General features: G+C 34.9%; 5 protein-coding genes across 6 annotated transcripts in view; 2 read left to right on the top strand and 3 right to left on the bottom strand.

Moving 5' to 3' along the window:
* Positions 1 to 22,800, bottom strand: part of LOC144850114 (T-cell immunomodulatory protein-like) — a 98,050-nt gene that overhangs the window by 50,060 nt on the left and 25,190 nt on the right. The gene's annotated exons all lie outside the window — the stretch shown is intronic.
* Positions 1,968 to 6,147, bottom strand: LOC144850374 (uncharacterized). Its single transcript, XM_078707650.1, has 2 exons — positions 5,965 to 6,147; positions 1,968 to 5,179 (listed from the first exon to the last, which is right to left on the bottom strand). The coding sequence occupies exons 1-2, from the start codon at positions 6,029 to 6,031 to the stop codon at positions 3,966 to 3,968; spliced, it is 1,281 nt and encodes a 426-aa protein (XP_078563776.1). The 5' UTR covers positions 6,032 to 6,147; the 3' UTR covers positions 1,968 to 3,965.
* LOC144850121 (uncharacterized) overlaps positions 6,920 to 22,800 on the top strand; it is a 26,731-nt gene continuing 10,850 nt past the window's right edge. The window contains exons 1-3 of the mRNA XM_078707326.1: positions 6,920 to 7,077; positions 7,298 to 7,408; positions 7,625 to 8,226. Of these exons, the coding sequence (XP_078563452.1) occupies positions 6,994 to 7,077; positions 7,298 to 7,408; positions 7,625 to 7,735 (306 nt within the window). The 5' untranslated portion in view covers positions 6,920 to 6,993 and the 3' untranslated portion in view covers positions 7,736 to 8,226. The remainder of the gene's footprint in view (positions 7,078 to 7,297; positions 7,409 to 7,624; positions 8,227 to 22,800) is intronic.
* On the top strand, positions 8,622 to 11,191 carry LOC144850039 (protein SYS1 homolog). Its single transcript, XM_078707204.1, has 4 exons — positions 8,622 to 8,743; positions 9,334 to 9,585; positions 9,897 to 9,964; positions 10,058 to 11,191. Exons 2-4 carry the CDS (start codon positions 9,427 to 9,429, stop codon positions 10,293 to 10,295), a joined length of 465 nt encoding a protein of 154 aa, XP_078563330.1. The 5' UTR covers positions 8,622 to 8,743; positions 9,334 to 9,426; the 3' UTR covers positions 10,296 to 11,191.
* LOC144850112 (uncharacterized) overlaps positions 11,418 to 22,800 on the bottom strand; it is an 18,816-nt gene continuing 7,433 nt past the window's right edge. For both annotated transcript variants that reach the window (XM_078707312.1, XM_078707313.1), the window contains exons 3-16: positions 20,601 to 20,861; positions 20,240 to 20,326; positions 18,765 to 18,904; positions 18,480 to 18,605; positions 17,957 to 18,079; positions 17,587 to 17,755; positions 17,371 to 17,466; positions 16,930 to 17,097; positions 16,403 to 16,584; positions 15,896 to 16,098; positions 15,224 to 15,423; positions 14,635 to 14,789; positions 13,907 to 14,062; positions 11,418 to 13,582 (exon numbers count right to left, since the gene is read on the bottom strand). In XM_078707312.1, the coding sequence (XP_078563438.1) occupies positions 12,671 to 13,582; positions 13,907 to 14,062; positions 14,635 to 14,789; positions 15,224 to 15,423; positions 15,896 to 16,098; positions 16,403 to 16,584; positions 16,930 to 17,097; positions 17,371 to 17,466; positions 17,587 to 17,755; positions 17,957 to 18,079; positions 18,480 to 18,605; positions 18,765 to 18,904; positions 20,240 to 20,326; positions 20,601 to 20,861 (2,978 nt within the window). In that variant the 3' untranslated portion in view covers positions 11,418 to 12,670. The remainder of the gene's footprint in view (positions 13,583 to 13,906; positions 14,063 to 14,634; positions 14,790 to 15,223; positions 15,424 to 15,895; positions 16,099 to 16,402; positions 16,585 to 16,929; positions 17,098 to 17,370; positions 17,467 to 17,586; positions 17,756 to 17,956; positions 18,080 to 18,479; positions 18,606 to 18,764; positions 18,905 to 20,239; positions 20,327 to 20,600; positions 20,862 to 22,800) is intronic.

Raw genomic sequence — 22,800 nt, 5'->3', positions numbered from 1 at the left:
TCATATCATAGACTTTACTGCCTTACTGCAATCGCTGTATAAATCACCTACGGTACTACTTCATAACATTTGTTGTATTATTATGTAATGTTTTTTTGCAGATCTTGACAAGCCAACTACTAGTACAACACCAGATATACCACCATCATCAAGTTTCATGCCTACAGGTAATTAGACAAAAAATAGGATCAGGCATACTGTAAGGCTATTGAAGAAGACGACGACGACATTAAAAAAAATGCGAAACCTCACTATTAGTAGTTAAAACACTGTTACTTAATTTTGAATTACTGTAGCCTACCCGTAACTGGTTTTAAATTTTTATTTTTTAGGTAGTGGCCCAATTAAATCTTTTGAATCATACAGAAAAGGTAAAGGCAGAGAGTGGAAAACAAGAGTGACCAAGAAAAAAGATGATAAAGATAGAGACCAAGATGTTGTTATCACGCTTGGTCTTCTTGAATGGTCAGCGCAAGGATTATGCCTAAAACAAAAGCGTGGTCAACGATTGGCATTGAGAGTGAGCACAAAGGATTCTTACAAGACAATCCTTGACAAAGCAGAGAAGAAATGGAAAGACTACAATTGTGATTCATACACTGAAACAGAGTACATTCTTGCATACAGTAATGGTAAATGTGCACAGTTTATGCCAGGGACATTTCAGTTTTTTGACTTGAAGAAGTACAGAGAAGAGGTGGGAAAGGAATTCAAGCGTATAGTGTTCTATCTGTGCACTCTGGAAGACCATCTCTTGGCAGAAAAGAAGGATATTGATAGTGAACACGATTCTGAACCTCTCACTAAGCAGATGAGAGTATTTGATGAATTTGATATCACTACCTTTGATGATAATGCATTTACAGCAGAGTCATTGCTAAGCAACGTACAACCACAACATACAGCCACTGAGAACAATCACAGCTCTACAGCAATATCCACAGAAACCACAAATCCACCAGTAGCAACAAACGAGCAAGTGATAAATACATCATGCACAGAAGTTGAAGAATTTGACAGGAAAGAATTGTCATTCAAAGAGAAACTGGAAAACATTGGAAAGGCATTTCAAGACAGTGGTGATCCGGAAATTCTATCTGTACGTCGAAGGAAGCTCTGGCAGGACACTGCTCAAAAACTTGGTCGTCTTTATGCGAATTGCATAAAACCATTCAGTGTGTCATTCATTGGAGAAGCTGGTATTGATGCCGGGGGCCCGAAAAGAGAATTCTTTTCTTTACTTTTTGATGACTGCAAAAAGCATCTCTTCGCTACTGGTGATGGTAGCAGTTTCACCTTACTCCATGATGTTGAGAAGATGAGAAAGGGGGAATTTCAGCTACTTGGTAACATGATTTCTATTGCACTGCTGTATGAATGTGCAGGGCCACGTTGCTTCACCCCCTCATTGACTGCATGCTTACTGAATGGTCCAGAAATTCGACCAACCATTCAGGAGATTCCCGATTTCGAAATTCAGGAGAGATTAAGATCTTTAATGGCAGCAAAAGATGATGAGGAATTTCAGGGTATGATGTCAACCTTTGAAGAAAGGTTTTCCTTTGGTGTGACCCGGTTCAAGGTTCCCTTTTCTGAAAGGGAAGATATGACCAGAAATATTGCCCAGCATTTTTGTATTTCCGCTTGCAATGAAGAAATACAAGAGGTTCGAAGAGGAATGGAGGTTATCGGGGTGCTTAAGGTTTTAGAAGAGCATTATGAGGAAAGTAAACATGAGTTCCTTCTGTCAGAAATTCAGAAAGCTTCAAGTATTCTCGGTATATTTACCAGCATAGAATACACACATGTGAAAGAAGGGGATTCGCTTGATAGGGGGAAAAGAGATTTGGAAGAAGACATATTTTATAACTTCACAAACTGCATGGAGACTCTACAGCACGAGGGTACAATGGAATTACCCCTTATCATCCTTGAAGATGATGGCTCTGAGAGGGAAATTAACACTGTAATTACTTTGCAGGAAGTAACAAGATTTGTCACAGGATCAAAATATGTAACGGCGTCATTAGAGGGCAAAGGCACGATTTGCTTCGACCACTTGAAAAGAAGTGGCACACTCATGGTCAACACATGCAACATTGTATTGACTTTTCCTGTTTTGGAGAAATACTATGGATCTCCAGATGTTTTTATTAAGAGTTTCTTTGAAGATATGCGTTCAGATTCTGGCTTTGGTATGGTATAGCATGTTACATAACATTTGTTACACATCAACACATTTATTTTACATCATATAGTATTAACATAGTATAACATGTGATAATTAATAACAATCATTACATATCATAACCATTTTGATGATTATTATTACATATAACAGTTTTTATCGTATTCAAACTAAATTAAGCTTGAGTCGTTCTGTGACAAAACGACGTAACTTGGAATCAGTTTCTGAGAAAATGTATACAGTCATGTGATAATCAACATTTCAAAATTTAAATATAAGTATAAGTAGTAAAGTAAAGTGATATGTCCTTTTTACAGTAACAGACAGTTATTACACTACCGTATTAGAAAAACATTGTAAAAATAATTGGAGGCCAATTTCACTGCTAAATTTATGACTACAAAATTGCTTCTAAAGTGTTGTCCTCTATAGTCAGTCAGTAGGCCTAATAAAGAGTTTTGTTTTCATTTATTACGTATACAACGATTTCCCAACGTGTCTGTCTTTATGATGTGCTTCCATTTTCTGTTTCTTTAGGCTAAAGGCGGGTTTCCATCGGGCGCGGTAACGGAGCGCGGAGCGGAAAACCTAATTGGAACATAAAATGAGAGCGAATTGTGTTCCAATGGATTAGAATAGCTTTTTCCGCTCCGCGTTCCGTTACCGCGTCCAATGGAAACCTGCCTTTCGGGAGGTTTAGCTACCAGTACGTGGTACGCGTAGAAAATGTGCTGACGTCATTGATTTTGCGCACATCTCAATCAATTGTTACGCATGGAACATTTACGCGTAGATTCCAGGCATTCCTGAGTAAAAAGCGCAACAAATTCTACCCGTAGGCCTCCCCTACACATACCTAGCAACGGGTAGCTAACCTCCCTATTGACAAAGCCTAACGTATGTCTCGCATAAAGGCCTGTTTATGACTACAACGATAACGATCGACGATAAAAAGATTAAAGCTATTTTTCCTATAGAAAATATAAGAAGTAGTTTTTATACCAGCATGATTCAATAACGATTTATTGTGTACACGATAAAAAAAATTTCCACAAATCAATTTAATTATATGACGTCACAATCATGGAAAAACGATGAAATCGTAGTAGTACGTACAGACAATTTTATCGTTTTTTCATGAATATGACGTCACTTTATTCGATTTGTGAAAGTATTTTTGTATCGTATACACGATGGAGAGAGGCATTATATACCAATAGATAAAAGCTTTGGTCCTCTCTCCTTCATCTTTTTTTTTTCTTTGTAATGTATTATACCATATGGACAATTGTCTGAAATAAAAGTTGAATTGATAGATCGTTATTGAATCGTGCTAGTATGAAAAATTCTCTTATTTATTATATTTTCTATAGGAACAATTGCTTTTTATCGTCGATCGTTATCGCTGTAGTATAAACAGGCCTTTAGATACCAGGTTTTCTTTGCAGTGATTCTGCACATGTAAACAAGCAAAACAGTGACTACTGGTTCTCCTCAGGTCTTATAAACATAATTGAGTGCAATTTTGTTTTATGTGATTAGAGTTAAAGGGGCCTTCAACAGCCGGAATTAGATGACTTTTCAGGAGAGTGGCGGACGTTAATTTGTTGATACATAGGTGGTATTCAACATTGGTTATATGATAAATGAATGGTCCATCGGTTCTTTGAAAATCCTACAATTTATGAACAATCTATTTCCGTATTTATTATTAATAGTTTAGAAAATAAATAAAGCTGGTGCTCAGTGTTCATCATTATTGATATGTCGCATGAGGTCAATTAATCCCTACTTCAGAAATATGCAACAGGGTCTGATATCGGTTGAGGGCTTCACTCCAATTGTTAGAACGAGGGATCACCGCAGAGTTTTGTACCATTGTGAAGTAATCTAGGTATTCGTTGGACGTTTCTGTCAAGATAACATGTTGACTAACATATTCCAATTCAGGCCTTTCAACTTGCAGTAGAAGGTTTCTTTCACCACCGTGGATATCCGGTAAAAAATACAATGAATTTGGCCGCCCGTGCACTGTATTATGTCGAGATCTTCTTATGAAATGAGTATTCCAATGTTCCTTTACGTTGTCTAGGTCTCTTTGCAGCAGAGAAGAGAAACAGAACCACAAGCATTCTTTACTTATTATTGATGACATGTCAATGATACGCCTAAATTCAAGATCTGCAAAAAAGGTTCTCCACCATGACGCATACTGCCTTGCAAAGAAAGACCACCACCCCTCTATACGTTGATTTCTTGGCGATGGTACATATCTATGAGACATATCATTATCACGAAAGTAGCACTGCATTGCCGCTGCAATACCATTTTCTGTACCTAGGTCCGTTACTAGTTCAACTGGGCATCCACCAAGCTCTTTGACGCTTTTAAGATACATAGCAGCGATGTTGTCAGGAGATTTATTCGAATCCGTGACATTGAGCCACAATACACGCCTGCTGAAGCCATCGATGGAGCCATGAATAGGGAAACCCCAGGGCTTCAGCTTGTCATAGCCGTCTATGTGCCATGCATAGTTTGGCCCAGGGTTTGTATACTGTCTTCGACGTAGTCGATGTCGGCGCCGCAAAATCGTTCCTGCTGGATCAATTTCTTTCAGCAATGCCTCCACCACTGAACGGGGACAACGAAGTCCTTCCATTTCTAAGGTGTGCCAGATAGAACGGTAACCACTCAAACTTCCTGGGCCATTGATAATTTCGACGATTCGCTGCCGTATGTTAGTTAATTTGGTGCGAAATTCATCAGTGTCTCTATTGCAACGTCTTCGTAGCCCAAGCTGGCGAAGTCGCCTAAGAAGTGTACTGTAGCTCATTGTTAAACCGTGATACCGTTCAAGGAATGCAAGTATTTCGTTGTATTCGTAACCGCTGTTGAAGTAATATGAGATTGCTTCCTCCTCATTGAAATTGTTTTCAGTTTCTTCAGTGTCGACTTCATTCTGTGGGTCAATAAGCTGGAGCTGAAGATCTGTAATGACCAAAAACAATCATAATAAGGTATAATTAAATAAAAGATATACATACTGTACGTTACATCATTCCACAAAAACAAAAGACCACTTTTCTGTTACACCAATGGATACCAAAGAGGCAGTCCTTAATAAAGTGATTCTAATTAGAGACTAAAGACCGCTAAAACCCTGGTCCCTAAAGTGGTCTTTAATTGGAGGGAGACCTGTATTAACTAAGTAAATAGTTGTCCCAGATTTTACAACATCTAGTAGCATGAACACTCAGCCTGAAGTGAACCTGAAATACAGCTGAATTAAAATAAAAACTGTAATTTATTCAGTGACTCTACAACATATTCATTACTATTCTATAAATTGTTTTGCTTTAATTATTTGAATTTATATTACTATCACCTATTAAAATCAACATTGTTCAAGCAAAGAACCGATTTTAACTAGTCCAGCTATTATTAGTACTTGTATTGCAATTACAGTACAGTAAAATAGCTATTTTCGTCAACAGAGGGCGCTATTTCTGATGTATTTCCTTATGTTCAAATAATATTTTTTGCAGCTAAAATTTCACTTTCTCTTTATGTTTTGGAAGTGGGATCAACTGAATTATTAATTAGATACATATCAACTATACATTTACATTGTATCATCCAATCTTCCTAAGACTAAGAGGAGATCACAAAATCCACTTTCTAGGCCTCTTTTTCAGGCTCATGCCCCACAGTCTATATAGGGCCTAAGGCCTACGCACGGTTTGCCTATCTACAAAGCTAGAAAATGTACCCACCGTGTCCACAATGATGGCAAAAATGAGAATCTTCTGACAGGGATGTCCCACAGATGTCACAATACATTTTCACTACGACCAACGAAGTTCAAGTCCATCAAATCGCATCATCTTGACTGGCTGCTCACACACACCACCTGTCATCCATGAAAGCTTACACCAAAGGACCAGGCCACGTCGAGTTACTTTCGAATTTGTTGCGGACTACTGTACTTTAATTGTGCGAGGTACTTTCGAATTTGTTGCGGACTTCTTTAATTGTGCGAGGAGCTTTTGATTAATTTTGTTGCGGACTTCTTTAATTGTGCGAGGAGCTTTCGAATTTGTTCCGGACTTCTTTAATTGTGCGAGGAGCTTTCGAATTTGTTGCGGACTTCTTTAATTGTGCGAAGCCCATCTTTAATTGCGCGTTTCTTCTTTATTTGTGCAATTTCTTCTTTAATTGTGTGATTCCTTCTTTAATTGTGTGATCCTTCTTTAATTGTGTGAATATGATTTATATAGTGTGCGTGACAGTTGTGGGCCACCGTAGCTAAGTATGTACAAACGTCACACGACGTCGAGCGAGTTATGAAAAATAATATGATATAGCCCGCCCTCTTAAAATAAACTTGTTCTAAAATTCCTCTCTAGACTTTATTTTCTCTGCTATGCTCAATGTAGGGCTATCCCCCATGTATACCAACTAGACAATACATAACGCTATTGACAAATAACAAACATGCAGACTGGATGACTAACCGATAGACTGACTACACAACATAATAACAGCTGACGATAACTGTATCATCTTCGTGACTGTTTGAAACGGTCCACTTCACATCAACCACAATGTGGTATTCATCGCCATTATCCATCATTGTCATAAATATAATCCTATTCAAATGTTTCTATTTTATTCTTATAAATACTTGTTTCGCTTGAGCAATATTTTTTTACAAAATTCCTGATCATATTGCATACACACTACATATTATATATGTGTATATTATTGATATTTCTTCCGACTAAGTAAGCAGTACAAACATAATGTCTAGAATTAGAACGTCCCCGGGTGGATGGAGTCAACCAGGTCGACCAGCGACAAAGAATGTCCAAAAGGCAATTGATATGGTAAGTAAATACAGAGTAAATTAACTTTATATTTATCTGAACAATCGGATATTATTATATAAACTCCTCATTAACGTACGTCACGACGTACGCGTCTACGTCACACGCTTTGGAGTAGTAATAAGCCACAGTGTTTCAATAGGCTATTATTAGTTATATATAAGTTGTTTATTTTTATTCTATATTGATGAATCAACATTTACCTTTTACTTCTATACAGTTGAAAGGGGACTTTCAGAAAACATCAAAACAGTTTAAATTGGCTAGATTTGAAGCCAGACGGTACTGGGACCAGGAAGAATATATGGGGACTCAAAATTACTGTGTCGAGGTAGGAGGCTCTGATTATGTGTGTTGTCGAATCATTTGTTTAAACTCAAGTCAGAATGCCAATATATCAAGTATTCCATGACGTTTTGCCTGGAATTGAATATTATTTTAATGCATAATTTTGTACAAATGTCATGGTGATGACACTGTCAATTCAAACGTCATTTGCTGTAATTTATCATCACTCAATACAGTAATCTAATTTGTTTAATTGTAGGCCGATATCGGAGAGTGTGAGCCTCAACTCGTGTACATTGAGTATCAGCAGAACTATAAAGGGCACGTTGCTCTTATTTCATTCCTTCGGACCTGGCCATGGATGAAGTAGTCATTCTCATCTCAACATTTTATAATTTCTCCATATGTTCGGACTAATTTTATAGTAGTAATAAGGTACACAAGTATAGATAAAACAAATAATTAATAATAGTGTAATAACAATAATAAAATATTTTTTGCAAGACAATTTTATAATACTTTGTAATCCGATTTATTATTAGGACAAAAATAAAGTATTTAGAAATTACGATTACATCTAGGCCTACCGTAATTTAAAACCAATATGGTTTCAATATATTCACTCAGGCTCCAGTTTTCGACCCAAATTACATATATAGGCCTACTGTACTTTATTATTCAAAGTTTAAATCGACAATATTATTATAATTGCGCATGCCCAGAACGAAACTTTGGATATAGTCTGACTATGACTATTGACCAATCAGATCACTAGATTGGTGTACGCAAAATACCGCCGATTTTCACATCACCTGCATTGAGCATGGTTCTTCAGATTATCGTACATAAAAGGTAATAAAAGTGAGTATTATTATGTACTACTCTTATCGTAGAACTACTCTAATCATCTACACAATATATCTAATTGATTTATACTTATACAAGCCATAATATATTGTTTCTGATATATATACTCTGTAGATTTATACCTAGGCCTAGGCTATTTGCTAGGCCGCTTTTCCCGACGCGCGTGTACTTAGCCGTCGCCGTTTCTTCAGTATGTAAGTGTGTACGTGATTAGCTGAGCTACCCCCTAGCCTAGCTAGCCCTTAGCAAGTTTCGAAATAGTTTACAACAGCAATCATAGTCACGAACCAATCCTTCAACTGAACAACTAGCAATCGTTTGATTGATAAATAATCAATTAATTGTAGTAAAGATTAATTTCATAAATAATATTTAAAACAAGTATGGAAATGAAAGTTTGACACAGCCGGCCTTCCATACGCACCGACACGTCTGCTAAAAACAACACGAAGGAAACAACTGAACAATTTATTGAGAAAACGTTCATTCATCGTTCTTTCCCGTAAATTAAGTGAGTATTTTTTCAAATTTGAAATGATCCTATAATTTAACTATTTAGATAGTACTTTATATATGTATATTTATATATTTTGTTTTAGAATATAGGGAAATATTCCAGGTTATTGCTAGGCCAGCTATTCATTAAGGAAATCTCATTTTTCATCGTAGATTAACTGGCAATTAGTGGTTAAGCTTAACCTAGAACTATATGTGGGGTCGTTTCGTCCCAATCAATGATCTAAGTAAGGTTTCGAAAAAACCAGTGTGTATGTTATTCCTGGAAATATCCAAAACTAATTAGTTTCCTGTTTATAAATAATATTTATATAAAATAAATAATAGTAAAACAAACATTATTATTATAATGTACCTAGGCCTAGCCTATTATTATAATATAATTATTTAAAACAAGCTCGGAAAAAATGTGAATGATGAGAGATCTATATTATAGTATTACTGTATTTATGAAGATGAACAAATAAAGTTTGAAATATAGAATAATAAAATGGATTGCCTTGATTTTTTATATTAATCATAATATTTATGTAAATTATGAAATCATATCTTTTATTTAAGATTTAATTCTTTTCTTTCTTTCAGATGTTAAGATAGTCTTTTTCTATGTATGGAGTGACCTTACATTCTGACTGGTAAAGACAATTTCAACAATACAAAAGAAAACTAAATAGACATATGGCATCTTTTCGGAGCTATGTGTGGGATCCAATACTAATCATATCACAGATGCTGAGTATGCAGACTGTATTTTATGTTTCTTTAGGATTCTGGTTAATTCTTATTGACAATATCTCAAGTACAAATAAATCATTAGATCAAATTTTTAATCATCAGGTGAGTTTTCTCTTCCATCTTAATCCACCCCCCCCCCCCAATACCTCCATCCTCTCCTTCTCTTCTTACTTCTTGCCTCCCTTTCTCTCCTAATAACATCCATTATAAAATGATGACAGTAGCCATAAATAAACTATTTGTGGGTTATACAATGTGTGTATAAACTGAGTGGTACTGTATTAAAAGGTTACTATTAGCAGTAAAGAGTGGGTACTATTTTGTGCTGTTTGTATTTAATAAAGGAGGTTACTGTTACTACTGTTTTTCAATTTTAATACTAATGCTATTTATATCATTTCATTTATTATCAGTCTTTAGATATAAGTTCAGGGAGTGGAAAAGTAATACTAGTAGCTTTTATGCTGAATTCATTAACAGGGTAAGTAGAAATGTAATAAAGTCAGTTATTATTTTGTACTTGTGTCCATATGTTTGCATTGTTTTATTACACGATTCTTCTTGTTCCTTTCAGGGCTGTCAGTTTATGGCTCATTGTACGGCGTTCAAAGCAGTGTTGGGATTTTGCCATAACTGTCCATATAATACATTTACTAGCATGCTGGGTTTACAACATTCGCTTTCCATCGACAATGACGTGGTGGTTAACAAACATTTCATGTGCAGCATTGATGACAGTCCTTGGAGAGTATTTGTGCATGCGTAGTGAGATGAAAGCAATCCCTGTATCGGGTGGAAGAGCTGATTTATGACACAAAAAGTACTAAATAGTATTTATAGGTCACTGTTATCCAACCATGGACCTATAAATTAGATCAATTTATAGGTCCATGATCCAACTACCACATTTTATTTGACAGTAATGTCCATATAATACTGCTGAAATATATTTGGTTGCCATGATATGATTATGCCCTAATATAGTAATAATATAACCATATTTGGTAATGTTGTATACTTGTGTTGGTATGCTCATATTTGAGCATACTGTACAATCATTTCATTATGACCATAATATTAATACTTTTGCTCATATTTGGTTATGGAAACACAAAGTATAGAAAATGTTTGACATGGTGACACAATTCTGTGATTCCAAATTTTCAATTTCATAGTTGTACTGTATTATGAAAATCGCCTGTAATTTGAAAATAAATTTGGTAGTTTTTATGGATTTAGATTTTTCTATTTTAGAAATATATTTTATTCAATAATATTTATCACTGATTTATGTGTTTTATGTTCATTGTTAGTCTTGGTGTTTCATATTTTTGAGCATCTTAGATGCTGTTACTTGTAAATGAAATATTTATAATAAAATATTTAATAAATGAAACTGTAAAAGTGCATTTCACTGTGTTGTGCGTGAAGATGCTCCTCTAGTACTTTGGTCTTATTGCTTATTCACATCAATCATTATTATAACTTTTCCCAAATCTGTAGTTATTGATCGTTTCTTTAACATTGTTGCCTTTTGTGGCAGGAATTTTCTTTCCACCCATCTGATTAGGCTATCGCTCTCTATAGAGAGGCTACTATGATTCAGATTATTTTGAAAAGGAATACACGTCTTTTAATACCACAAAGCGCCAGCAAAGTGTCTGTAGAGTAGATAGATTGGGAAAATTAAGTAGGTCTATTATTAATAAAAAAATATGTCCGTAGTTAAATCTTAACAACATGGAGGAAAAATATATATATATTAATGTTGATCACCATGTGTTTGAGAATTTTCTGTGTTGGTCACCACATTAAGTGATCAATTCCAGACCATCAATTACAGTGGAAATTTCACCCCATCGATTATCGGTATAGAATTCACAAAGAAAATAAACCAAAAAAACAGAATCATGTTGTTTAAAAGGAACATTTCTATTTATTCTTTAATCATTATAATTTGTATATTTCGTACATTTTAATAATATATCACACATCAAGGTGGAATTTTTGCCTAGCTACTTCAGTTAATATATAATGTATGGCTATTATAATTATTATTGCGTATAAAGTACATCATGGTTTAATAACTAAAATAATCTTCTAAACCTGTTTCATTCATAAACTTATGTATATATAATATATATAAAATACCTTTAAAACAACAATAATAACAATTAAAACATGCGCATCTTCACCAATTGTGAAAAAAACAGATAAAAATAAATTGTTTTTCTAACTATATACATTGAGTTCAAACATTGCACATATGTGAATACTGGCTGGAATAATGATGGCATTAAGGAAAAAGAAACAAAATATGAATTATCATACAATGTTTGTTATTTGAAACAAATGTATAAGAAATGCAACTTAGGGCACTATTTTTGTTCAATAAGGCCCTGATAACTTTAGTTATGCAACAAACATGCCAATCAATCAAATTGGTAAAATCAAGGTAAAAATAGAACAATGAAGTTGTCTCTAGTTATGTGATATTTAATCAAAAGCATGAAAATCAGATTTGTTTTTACGGTGCTCAGGGGCGGATCTGAAAGGGACTCGGGCGGCCTGGGTCCCCTAAATTTTGCAAATTGTAATGTAAAAGATAGGACATCAAATTAAGCTCAGCCCTTCATTTCATCATTTTTAGGCCGTGTGACCCCCTATTTTCAAAATCCTAGATCCACCACTGGAGGTTGGAAACCCAGAAAAATAAAATTAATATATTATAATTATTATTATAATAAAAGTTACAGAAAAGTTCATTCAATTGTAGTGAGCTCGTTGCCCATACATACTGCTTCTGCTTAGTAAGTTTTATCCTGCAAAATGCAGTACTGATCAATACTGTACTGTACCACTCATTTCAGTTTATATTGTAGCTAGGTGGTTAAAAGTGTCTACAATCACAGTAAGAATACAGTATATCGTTTTGTGCGTTCAACTATGACATGAAAAAAACAAAATGCATAGTATTGTTTGCATTGTTCACTAGGTAAATAACACATTCACATTCAAGTTTAGGTGGTTAAAAAGTATGATATTGCGTATTGCATATTAATGTGTTTTTTGCTTTATCGTACAAACTTCATATATTTCCTTCCCTCGTTTATATGTTCCTCAACTGTATTGCATATTATTATGCTTTTGCATACAATACTTTAAAATGTGTTACTTTGTACACTCTTCATGTATTGTCTTCATTATCAACTACAATTCCCTCATCTATTTGTTCACCAACTGTATTGCTGACATCATTTTCTAACTTTTTCTCCTCTGATTCATCATTTACTTCTTTCTCTTTTACTTCCTCGTTTTCATTCTTCTCTTCTGTATTTTCATTCTCAACTTGATCTTGTACATTGTTATCTTCCGATTCTTCAGCAACAGTTTCATTTCTGTCAGCATCTTCATTCGTTTTATCTGCATTTTCTTTTTTCAATTTATTCTTATATTCTTCCGTTTCACTTTTGGTACCATCACCTTCCTCATCATCATTATTGGTACCATTTCCAGCTTTGTTTATATCTTCCTTAACAGTATCTTCTAACCTGTCCTCATCCTGCTCACTAGTTTCTTTTGATACTTCATAAATTGTCTCTATATGTCGTTCCTCCTCTTCTTCATGTATCACTTCTAATATGCTGCCACGTCTTGAATCAATCCATGTTTCACTTGGTATAAGTCGATCAATCTTGAGGTCCTCGTCATCTGTCGTAACACTCTCTTCGTCGCTTAGTAAAGCCGGTGATGAGCGAAGGTTTTCCAAATCGTCGTTTTCAACAACATTCTCCTCTTCATTTACCTTTTCCTCTTCGTTTACCTTTTCCTCTTCGTTTACCTTTTCCTCTTCGACCTCTTTTTCAATAACCTTTGCTAATGCATCCACTAATTGTTGCTTTATTGCTGACATTAACTCATCCCTGTCATCAACTTCACTTGTCATCATGATTTTGATCTGCTCTCTGCCTTCTTCTGTCGCCAAGTCCAACGCACTTCGCCCTAGATCATTGAGAGCATCAATATTAGCATCAAACTGGAGAAGAATTGCGGAGGCTTCCACTTGATTTTTCTCCACTGCATGCATTAGCGGTGTACTCTGAAAAATAAGTGATTTTAACCTTTCCTTAACAAATGATAGAATCAGTCACCCTAAACACAAAGTGCCTAGGTAGAGTGTAGAGTAGAGTGTAATATTTAGAGAGTTAGGTTCAGTTATATAGAGGAGCGAGGTTGATTATTTAGCGGTTTTTTTGATAGGTGTACAGTACTAACATGCATTAGGGTTAGGCATGTGTGGTATGTATTATTATCGATGTGGCACATGTTTAGTAGCACCTCATAGCATATATTAATATGTTTAATTAATACAGTATATAACATAGAAACAATTGGCTTTTACTGTACTAGCAATGATACACACCTTCTGTAGATCGTCTCTGCAGTTTGGATCAGCCTCAAGTTCTTCCATTAGATAAAAGGTAGTAAGGACAGCATTAGAACTTGCAGCTTTGTGGAGTATTGTTATATTTTCATGTAGATATTTCAGGTCTATGTTGTTGTTCAGTAATTGTATTACCTGCAAACAAATGTTTGTAATGTTATATAACCCAGAAATCTACCCTGCTATTATGGGTTAAGGTGCTACGTTAAATTAAGCTCTGTCTACACTATCAAACTTTATGTGACAAAAAAAATGTGATGTGACCATATATGGACGATTTCATATCACTAACATATTTGGGCACATCACACTTTTTTGTCAAACTAGTTTAATAGTGTAGACAGAGCTTTAGATCCTGATGGTTTGCATCCAATATAAATTTTTTGATTTTCTAGTAGTAGCTATGGAAGATTAAAATTTAGTGCATTGAAATGCACAATTTTAAGAACTGTAGGTCCCAACTTTTAGAAACGAATTTATGAAAATATGGAAATATAAAAAAATACATTAAAAAATGTGATGTGCCCATATATGGACATGGCGACATCATATCACTACCATATTTGGGAACATGACACTTTTTTGTCAAACTAGTTTGATAGTGTAGACAGAGCTTTAGGAATTTGCAATTATAGGAAACAATGGGGTTTTTCCAGATGTGGCAAAGGCGGATTATTTGAAGTACATATAGTGATTATTATACTTACTGTGGCAATATCATCTTTCTCAACAGCAACCCAAACCTGTTGCATTGTGGTTTCTAGTTGGGGTTGTAGTGGGGATCCAGGTGGGGTTCCCGCTTCAATTATCTCTTGAACTTCTTCGGGTTCCGAGTCCTCGCTCTCTGATAAAGGCTCACAAACTGATGGTGATATGAAAATAAAGTGCTGGGATCATCCTACTGGTTTATACCATAGCTACAGCTCTACGCTATCAAACTTTATGTGACAAAAAAATGTGATGTGCCCGTATATGGACATGATGATGTCATATTTGGGCATATCACACTTTTTTTGTCAAACTAGTTTAATAGTGGAAACAGAGCTTTATATTATTGTGAAATTCATCATCTTTTTGACATAATCATTCTTATCAGGGCCAGGATTATATTTAGTATTAAATAATACAATGTGGTTGTCTGTCAACAATCAACTAATATACAATTCAATGAATTTCCCAGTTTGGAAATAAGAAAGTTTCTTTGAATTTTAAATTTGAATTCTTTAATCTGAGCTTTATGTCGTAGACCTCTTTAATTTGCCTAGGCTAATTCTATTTCCTTTCCTTTAAACTCACCATTGTCATCATTCTTCAATTTAAGAACCGATTCATCTGATTCACCACGGGCAACTTGAAGAAACTTCTCCCTGTTTGAAGCAATTTCCTTCACTTGCTCCTCATCCAATTGTGTTATTCTTCCTTCAACCTCCGGAGCGATGGTGCATTTCGCATTTTCCTCTCGTTTTAGGCTGGCTTCAATTATAAAGCTGGGCTTCCTATATATTCAATGAAACAACAAAAGTATTAAGTTCATTTAGTCCTAACAATGTTTTGATTACAGTATGATGTGGATAATGTTACTGTACTGTATATTTTCTTGAAGATACTGTTAACCATTTTCAATATGAGAACTCATAAAGCCAGAATTTGAACATAGGAACCTGTGGCTGCATTCACAATTCAGGCCCATATTCTGGCGATTCATTTTAAAGGTTCGCCTAAGCAAGCTCTCCCCTGGCCCACAGTCATGGTTTTTCCAGAAAAATAATAATCAATTAAAAACAATCATCAAATTAAAACAAGTTCCTATAATAAGTGAATACCAATTCTTTGAATATTATTTACTTAAATGAAATTGTTATTACTATATCTCACTGTGATTGAAGAATACAACCACTGTATATTGTGCCTCTACTGTGTGCTGTGTTAATATTGATGATTTTTTTAAATCTCAAATCGTTGTCTTACTTGGATAGGCTGATTAAACTCTGCCGATGACCAGACCGACATGGCTTTAACCCTTTCACCATCTTAACCGACGCAAAATGATTCTGAACAATAGTTGATAAGATTGGTCCATTCTCTTCATCTACGAGGTATTCACAGTTCTTTAAAACTGAATAACCATCTTTGCCTTTTGCTATGTAATCCTTTGTACAGAACCTATACACCTATTCAAATTTAAAGGGTTATCAGAGGTGTTTAAAGATCTTATTTTTATTTATTTATTATTTATTTATACTGGGTATATACTGAGTTATATCTAATTCACCTTTTTTCACAAAATTATAAACTCTGTATTTCAGTATGTCAAAATTTCTATGAAAATATGGAGTACTATTAAACATATTTGATGTAAACTGTGGAATGCTACAGTGGCTTAAATTTGACAAGGACGCAACACTATCCATCTTACTTCAAGGGGTTACTCAACTCAATGCTGACAAAACTACAGTCTCAACTCTTACTGATTACCTTATTTGGAAGTAAACAAGATTCTCCTTCTACACTGACTATTATCGATAATGGATCTACTCTCTGACCAGGCAAGCCTGTAGGATCAAAGCCAAACTTCATACCAGCAATCTGAGGGAACCGGCCCTCTTTCTTTGGGTATTGAGAAACACTGTTTTCAAGAGCCTGCCATATCTGCATGCCTAGAACATAGAATACACTGGAATTATTTGTATACATTATCATTAATATATATGTATTCTTATGCTATAGCAGATCCCTTCTTTTGGTACACCACTTTTATGGGGACACTTCATTTTTTTAATACTACGGCCACTAGACAAACATACTAAAGCTATGTCTACACTTATCAAACTAGTTTACATGACAAAAAAAAGTGTGATGTGCCAAATATGGTAGTGATATGGGCACATTATATTTTTTTGTCACATAAAGTTTGATAGTGTAGACAATTAAGGGGACAATTTATTGGGTCCTAAAGATGTCCCCTAAATTGGGGTTGTACTGTACAGTAACTCAAAATTTACCTGTAACCTTAAGTACTACGATAGAGTCGATGAGTGGTAATATATTCAGTAGGTCCTTTTTCTTAAAATCTCCTTCTGGGTGAAGAGTGTCTGAACGAAATGTTCCAGAGTTTATTAACGACATATCAGCGTTCATTGCTTCTAACATTATGTCGGCTACAAAATTACCTGCATGAAGAAAGAAGTGTTTGTTTGTTTATGATCTGTCAAGCTAGAGATGATACAGGTACCTGGAGCTAGTTCTTTTATACATACAGGTCCTCTGTAAATGTTGGAAATTACAGTGCAAAAGATAGGATATGAGTTCACCATTTCACTTTACAATTGTTAGGCCCTGTGCCCTCTTGTTTAAAAGTTTTGGATCCACCACTGATGTTGGATAAAGGACTGATATTAACAGAAACATTTTGAATAACTGAAAAATAAATGTATATAGTCTACCTAAATTAGTTTCTCGATTCCTAATAGAAGCAAAGCGTCCGTCAAGTTCAACCTCAACATTTCCAAGAGAACATCCTAATTCTTGAGTCATTTGACCTTAGATATAAAAAACATGAAACGTTATGTTAAGCATTGACATTGATAATAGCACCTTATTCATGAAAAAGATAAATGAGACAGGGTTTGAACTCTACTGTATTATATCGGATAACTTACGCTGGTATTTTTCTACAATTGCTTTGACCTCTGGGTCCTCCTCAACCTTTGAGTCGACTGTCAGGGATTCTGTCGTTACTGTTACTTCTGGTAACTCATAAAAACTAATATTTACTTTAGTTAATTGTCGAAACTCAGTTCCACTCTTGACAATGTATTTATTATTTACCTATAAAGACAGATTTAAGTTAATTTCACAAATATATAAAGCTATCTAGATATGGTCAACTAGATTCTGCTCAAACACATCCTTCAAGGACAGTATTTTAAAAGCTATAGGGCCTAGAGTGTTATAAATTAAATTATTAGTCCTGTAATGTTGATACAAGGAAGCAGTAATGTTAAAATAGAAACCAACATTTTTACTTACTAGTTTAACTTCATAATCATGATCGTGACCTCCAAGTATAAGGTCAATGCTATCAACTTCCTCAGCCAATCGTATATCATTTGGCATTCGCATATGCGTTAGAGCAATTATAAACTCTGCACCCTGTGAAATGTAAATTAAAAACCTTTTTACATTCATTAATTATATATTTGAAAATAACATTAGGGTAGGTAATATTATGATCTCGAGATGGCGCAGTGTGTTGGACGTTGGTGTCTACTGATCGTAAATTCAAATCCAACGCTCGTTGCTTGAATCCTTAGGCAAGACACTTTACTTTACGTTTGCTTCTCTCCATCCAGGTGTACAAATGGGTACTTGGTAAGGTAAAGACTTTGCGCTGATTACTAGCTGCATTATGGGAGTATGTTTCCATACGTGTTTGATCCAATAAATGATCGGGGCAATAACATGTATAGCACTTAGATGTTTTACAACATTATGTGCTTTATAAATCCATTATCATTACAATATTTTAGTTTACTTAATTCCTCCAACCAACCTGTTCTTTTAATTCAATACACAGTTCTTTTGCTTTTGTTACAAAATCAATGTAAGTTAGGTTTTCCCTATCTATCGTTGCTAAAGTCACAAGCCATTCCTCTTCTACTAATCCCATAAGTCCAAGCTAAGATGTAAATAAAAACAATGCATGAATTGTCATCAAAAGTTTAGTGTTTCAAGAAATTATAATCTTTTTTAATGATTGATATATTTTTTAGAATATCAATCAGGATAATCCTGCTATAAGTTGAAAATACTATGCCCATATATCACATGCCCGCACCTTTGTACCCCTCCAGTAAAGAATTTCAGACACAACACCGTCCGCTAAAGGGCGACCCGTAAAATTATCAATGACATTGCTTAAAAGCCAGGGGAACTCGGTATCCTTTGTAATGTCTTCTAGTTCATCTATACCAAAATCTACAAAAAAAAAAATATATATTATGAAAAGTAAAGTTTCCTTATTTATAGTTTATTATGTGTATGTATCTCTTTCTGATGGGTAAACCTTGAAGTTCTTTGAACTTATTTGGCTACCAGCCATACACCTCTCTTAAATGGTTCTAGGACACCTACCCCCTAGACAGTTACCCCCCGGATTTTTACCACTCGGACAACAACCCCCCGGACAACTACTCCTCGGACAACAACTACTCCCCGGACAACTACCCCCTTAGGACAAATACCCCCTTAGGATAACAACCCCCGGACAACTACCCCCTTAGGATAACTACCCCCCCGGGTAACTACCCCCCCCCCCCCCGGGTAACTACCCCCGGACAACTACCCCCTCTCTTAGGACAACTACCCCCAGGACAAATACCCCCATGCCAATTCCCCCCCCCCCACCCAATCCAAAAGTAGACAAATATATAGGACCGGTTTCTGTAAAAATGAAATCATCTGTTTTTAACGGGTGTTTCGAAACTAGAGACCCGAGACCAGAGACCTGACAGGGGGGGTAATTTTCAGGGGGTAATTGTTCCTAGGGGGTAATTGTCCGGGGGGTAGTTGTCCAGGGGTTAGTTGTCCTACGGAGGTAGTTGTTCTAAAAGATTATTTGCCCTCGTAGTATTGTCCAGGTCCAGAGGTAGTTGTCCGCAGGGTAATTACCAGGGGGAGGGGGTAATTGTCCGGGGGGGTAATTTTCAGGGGGTAATTGTTCCTTGGGGGTAATTGTCCAGGGTTTAGTTGTCCAGGGGTTAGTTGTCCTACGGAGGTAGTTGTCCTAAAAGATTATTTGCCCTCGTAGTATTGTCCAGGTCCAGGAGGTAGTTGTCCTACGGGGAGTATTGTGTCAGAGGTAGTTGTCCGCGGGGTAATTACCGGGGGGGGGGGGGGGGTAATTGTCAGGGGGGGTAATTGTCCGGGGGGTAATTGTTCCTAGGGGGTAATTGTCCGGGGGGTAGTTGTCCTAAGGGGGTTGTTGTCCTAAGGGGATAGTTGTCCGGGGGGTATTTGTCTGGGGGGTAGTTGTCCTAAAGGGGTAGTTGTCCAGGTGGTGGTTGAATATCCGGATACGCTCTTAAATGTATGATGTTTATTGTCAAATAGTTGTTATTATTTTTATATTTAATAATGTGTGGAAATCAATAAAAACAAACAAACAATAAAAACAATATAGTAGTCCAAACAATATAGATTTGAGAGAAGTTGGTAGTAAAGTGGAAGAGAGATGGAGTTCTCTGTTCTTTTCAAATTCAATATATCACCCTCTTTTGGTTTATGGTTCTGTGGTACCTAATCGGAACTTACCAAAATCATGATTTCCATAGACAGCAGCTTTGATATGCATAGCATTTAGGATTGGTATCATTTGGGTCCCTCTTGTCATGCTACTCACTAAAATAAACATCAATATAAACCAAATTTAATTAATTTAATAGCTTTTGATTGTTTAATACCGCTAATCTATCAATTTATTAGTGGATTATAGAAAATATAAATATAATTCTTCCAGTAAGAAACTTTTTTTTTCACTTGGATGAATCAAAGATTGAAACAAGACACAAAAACTACGAAAAACTGTGAACTGTACTGTAGTACTAGTATTTAATTATAAATAAATATGTTAGATCTAATTTCAATTTCTCTGAATGATGTCAAATACACCTACTCAATGATGGATTTAGTGCATCTCCACTAAAGAATACTGCTGGATGTAAATGCATATACTTCCGAATCATGGTGGCAAAGCGAGCAGCGCCACCAACCGGTTCAACATCACGTTGCTCGATGTTGTAGACATCGTTGAAGTGAAGGATTGTAATCTCCTGACGTTTGGCATTTGATGTGTACATTGCTTTGATTTCTGCAGACAGACGTCGACGAGATGATGACTTGCGCAATAATTCACCATCTTCATCTGATTCGAGGCCTTTGTGAAAAAAATGTAATAAATGAATAACTGTAACAGGTCAAAGTTGTTTTGTATCTGCTTGACTACTGTATATAATTATTATGTACATTTATACATAATATACATTATGTACACAATTAAAACAGTAACTCAATCCATTTACATAGTTTATGCCTACAAGAAACATACAGTCTACTCCAGAGTAGTCTGCAATATTATTAGCCCAGCCCTTATTTTTCATCCTGTAGCCCAGATGACCTGTAGTAGCCCCAACCTCTCCAGTTTGTGGTATAAGTCCACTTTCTCCAGCATGGGATAATATATGGAAAATTCTTAATCAGTATAGTAAAACCTATTGTAAAACAATATGCTAAATAATTATCTTTAAAAAAATCCACACTACGAAGTTAAATGAAGATACCTCCAACGTGGGTAGAAATCAATGACATTGATTAGGACACCAATACAATTCATTATCTTTAATTAATCTAGCAAAATGTATCTTCCATCATTTTCAAAACAATAATTACCCTCACAATGTACATATATTTTGTTTAGTGTTGATCCTATATTACAATAATTCAATATCTCGTTTTCTTCAATAAAACGTTACAAAAAAACAATACAATACTGTTAATGAACGGTGAAATCAAACATAATTGATAACTTTGTAATATGACCCACAATCAATATAACATGTAATATTATACTTAACAATGTGTTTATTATTAGAACACACAATGATATTAAATTCTTTTGTTGACTAAATAGTGTTATTATTTCAAGAAGATGGTATTAATTGAATTCTAACATTAAGCTATTGAACGATGATCCTCTGTTTGTAATATCATTGCTTAGTGATACGTTGGATACCAGTGCCAAAATCAATTTTCTTTCCAACTCTATTTACACTTTCTTTTAGATACCAATAGTGCGGTAAGGTCATGGAAGAAATCGTTTTATGCCATAATACACTAATTAGTGATTCAAGTTGAGTTATCTTTAAAAGATACTGTACAGTAAGTAATAATAAGATTTGTTAAGCACATATATTCATCAAAGTGCTCAACGTAAACCTAGAAAAACCAAATCTAGACAAAACTGTATTAATAATAGCAATTTCCAAAACATTTGCATGTTTGTTATTTATACACTATTACACGCATAAAAATGGGGGTATCACAATGACCAGAAATGTACTGGGAAGGTTTTTAACTACATTTGAAAAAATGGTATCTTTTCCACTTGAGAATTTTTATGAACGCTGCTATTTTTGTTTCTATTTTAGTGTCATAATACTTGTTTTTACTCTATTCCTTTCTTGTCATCACTTTCAATAGAAGTATGTTAATTATTAGTAAAATTAATACAATAAAAAAATCAATAGATTCCCAGTACTTATTATTGACACCACTCTCATATTTTGTGACTGTAATTAAAAAATGTTGAATTTAATTTTAGATAACAACAATAGATATCCTATTATAAATTCAATAATTTTAACTGAATAATGATGCATTATTTAAATAAAATTTAATTGGTTTACCTTTAATTTATTTTATAAATGATCATCGTTCCTGGAAATATATTGAAAATGCCTCTATAAAACTATTGATAGTTAATATTAACAGTTCCAATAGGCTGATGAGAGTAATCAAAATTCAAATAATAAAGTAGACAAATGTTGAATGGGTAGTAGAATATTTTCGGCAGCACTCAGATTTTGGCCACAGAGTAGAATAGTGATAGATAGTGTACACTACAGGTTGGTTTTCCAGACATGTAAAACAACATATTTTACAGCATTACAAAAAGCTGCCATGTACAGTAATAGAACCATTAAATAGAACCTTTACCGTGCAATAGAACTACTAAATATTAACAAAGTAGGTTCAGTTGCTACCACATAAGATAAGAATTGGTAGTTTATATTTGGGCTAGTAAAAAGAAAAATTAT

The sequence above is a fragment of the Antedon bifida genome, chromosome 8, assembly GCF_963402885.1.
Source record: "Antedon bifida chromosome 8, ecAntBifi1.1, whole genome shotgun sequence".
Lineage (NCBI taxonomy): Eukaryota > Metazoa > Echinodermata > Crinoidea > Comatulida > Antedonidae > Antedon > Antedon bifida.
This window is presented reverse-complemented; position numbering and strand designations above follow the sequence as displayed.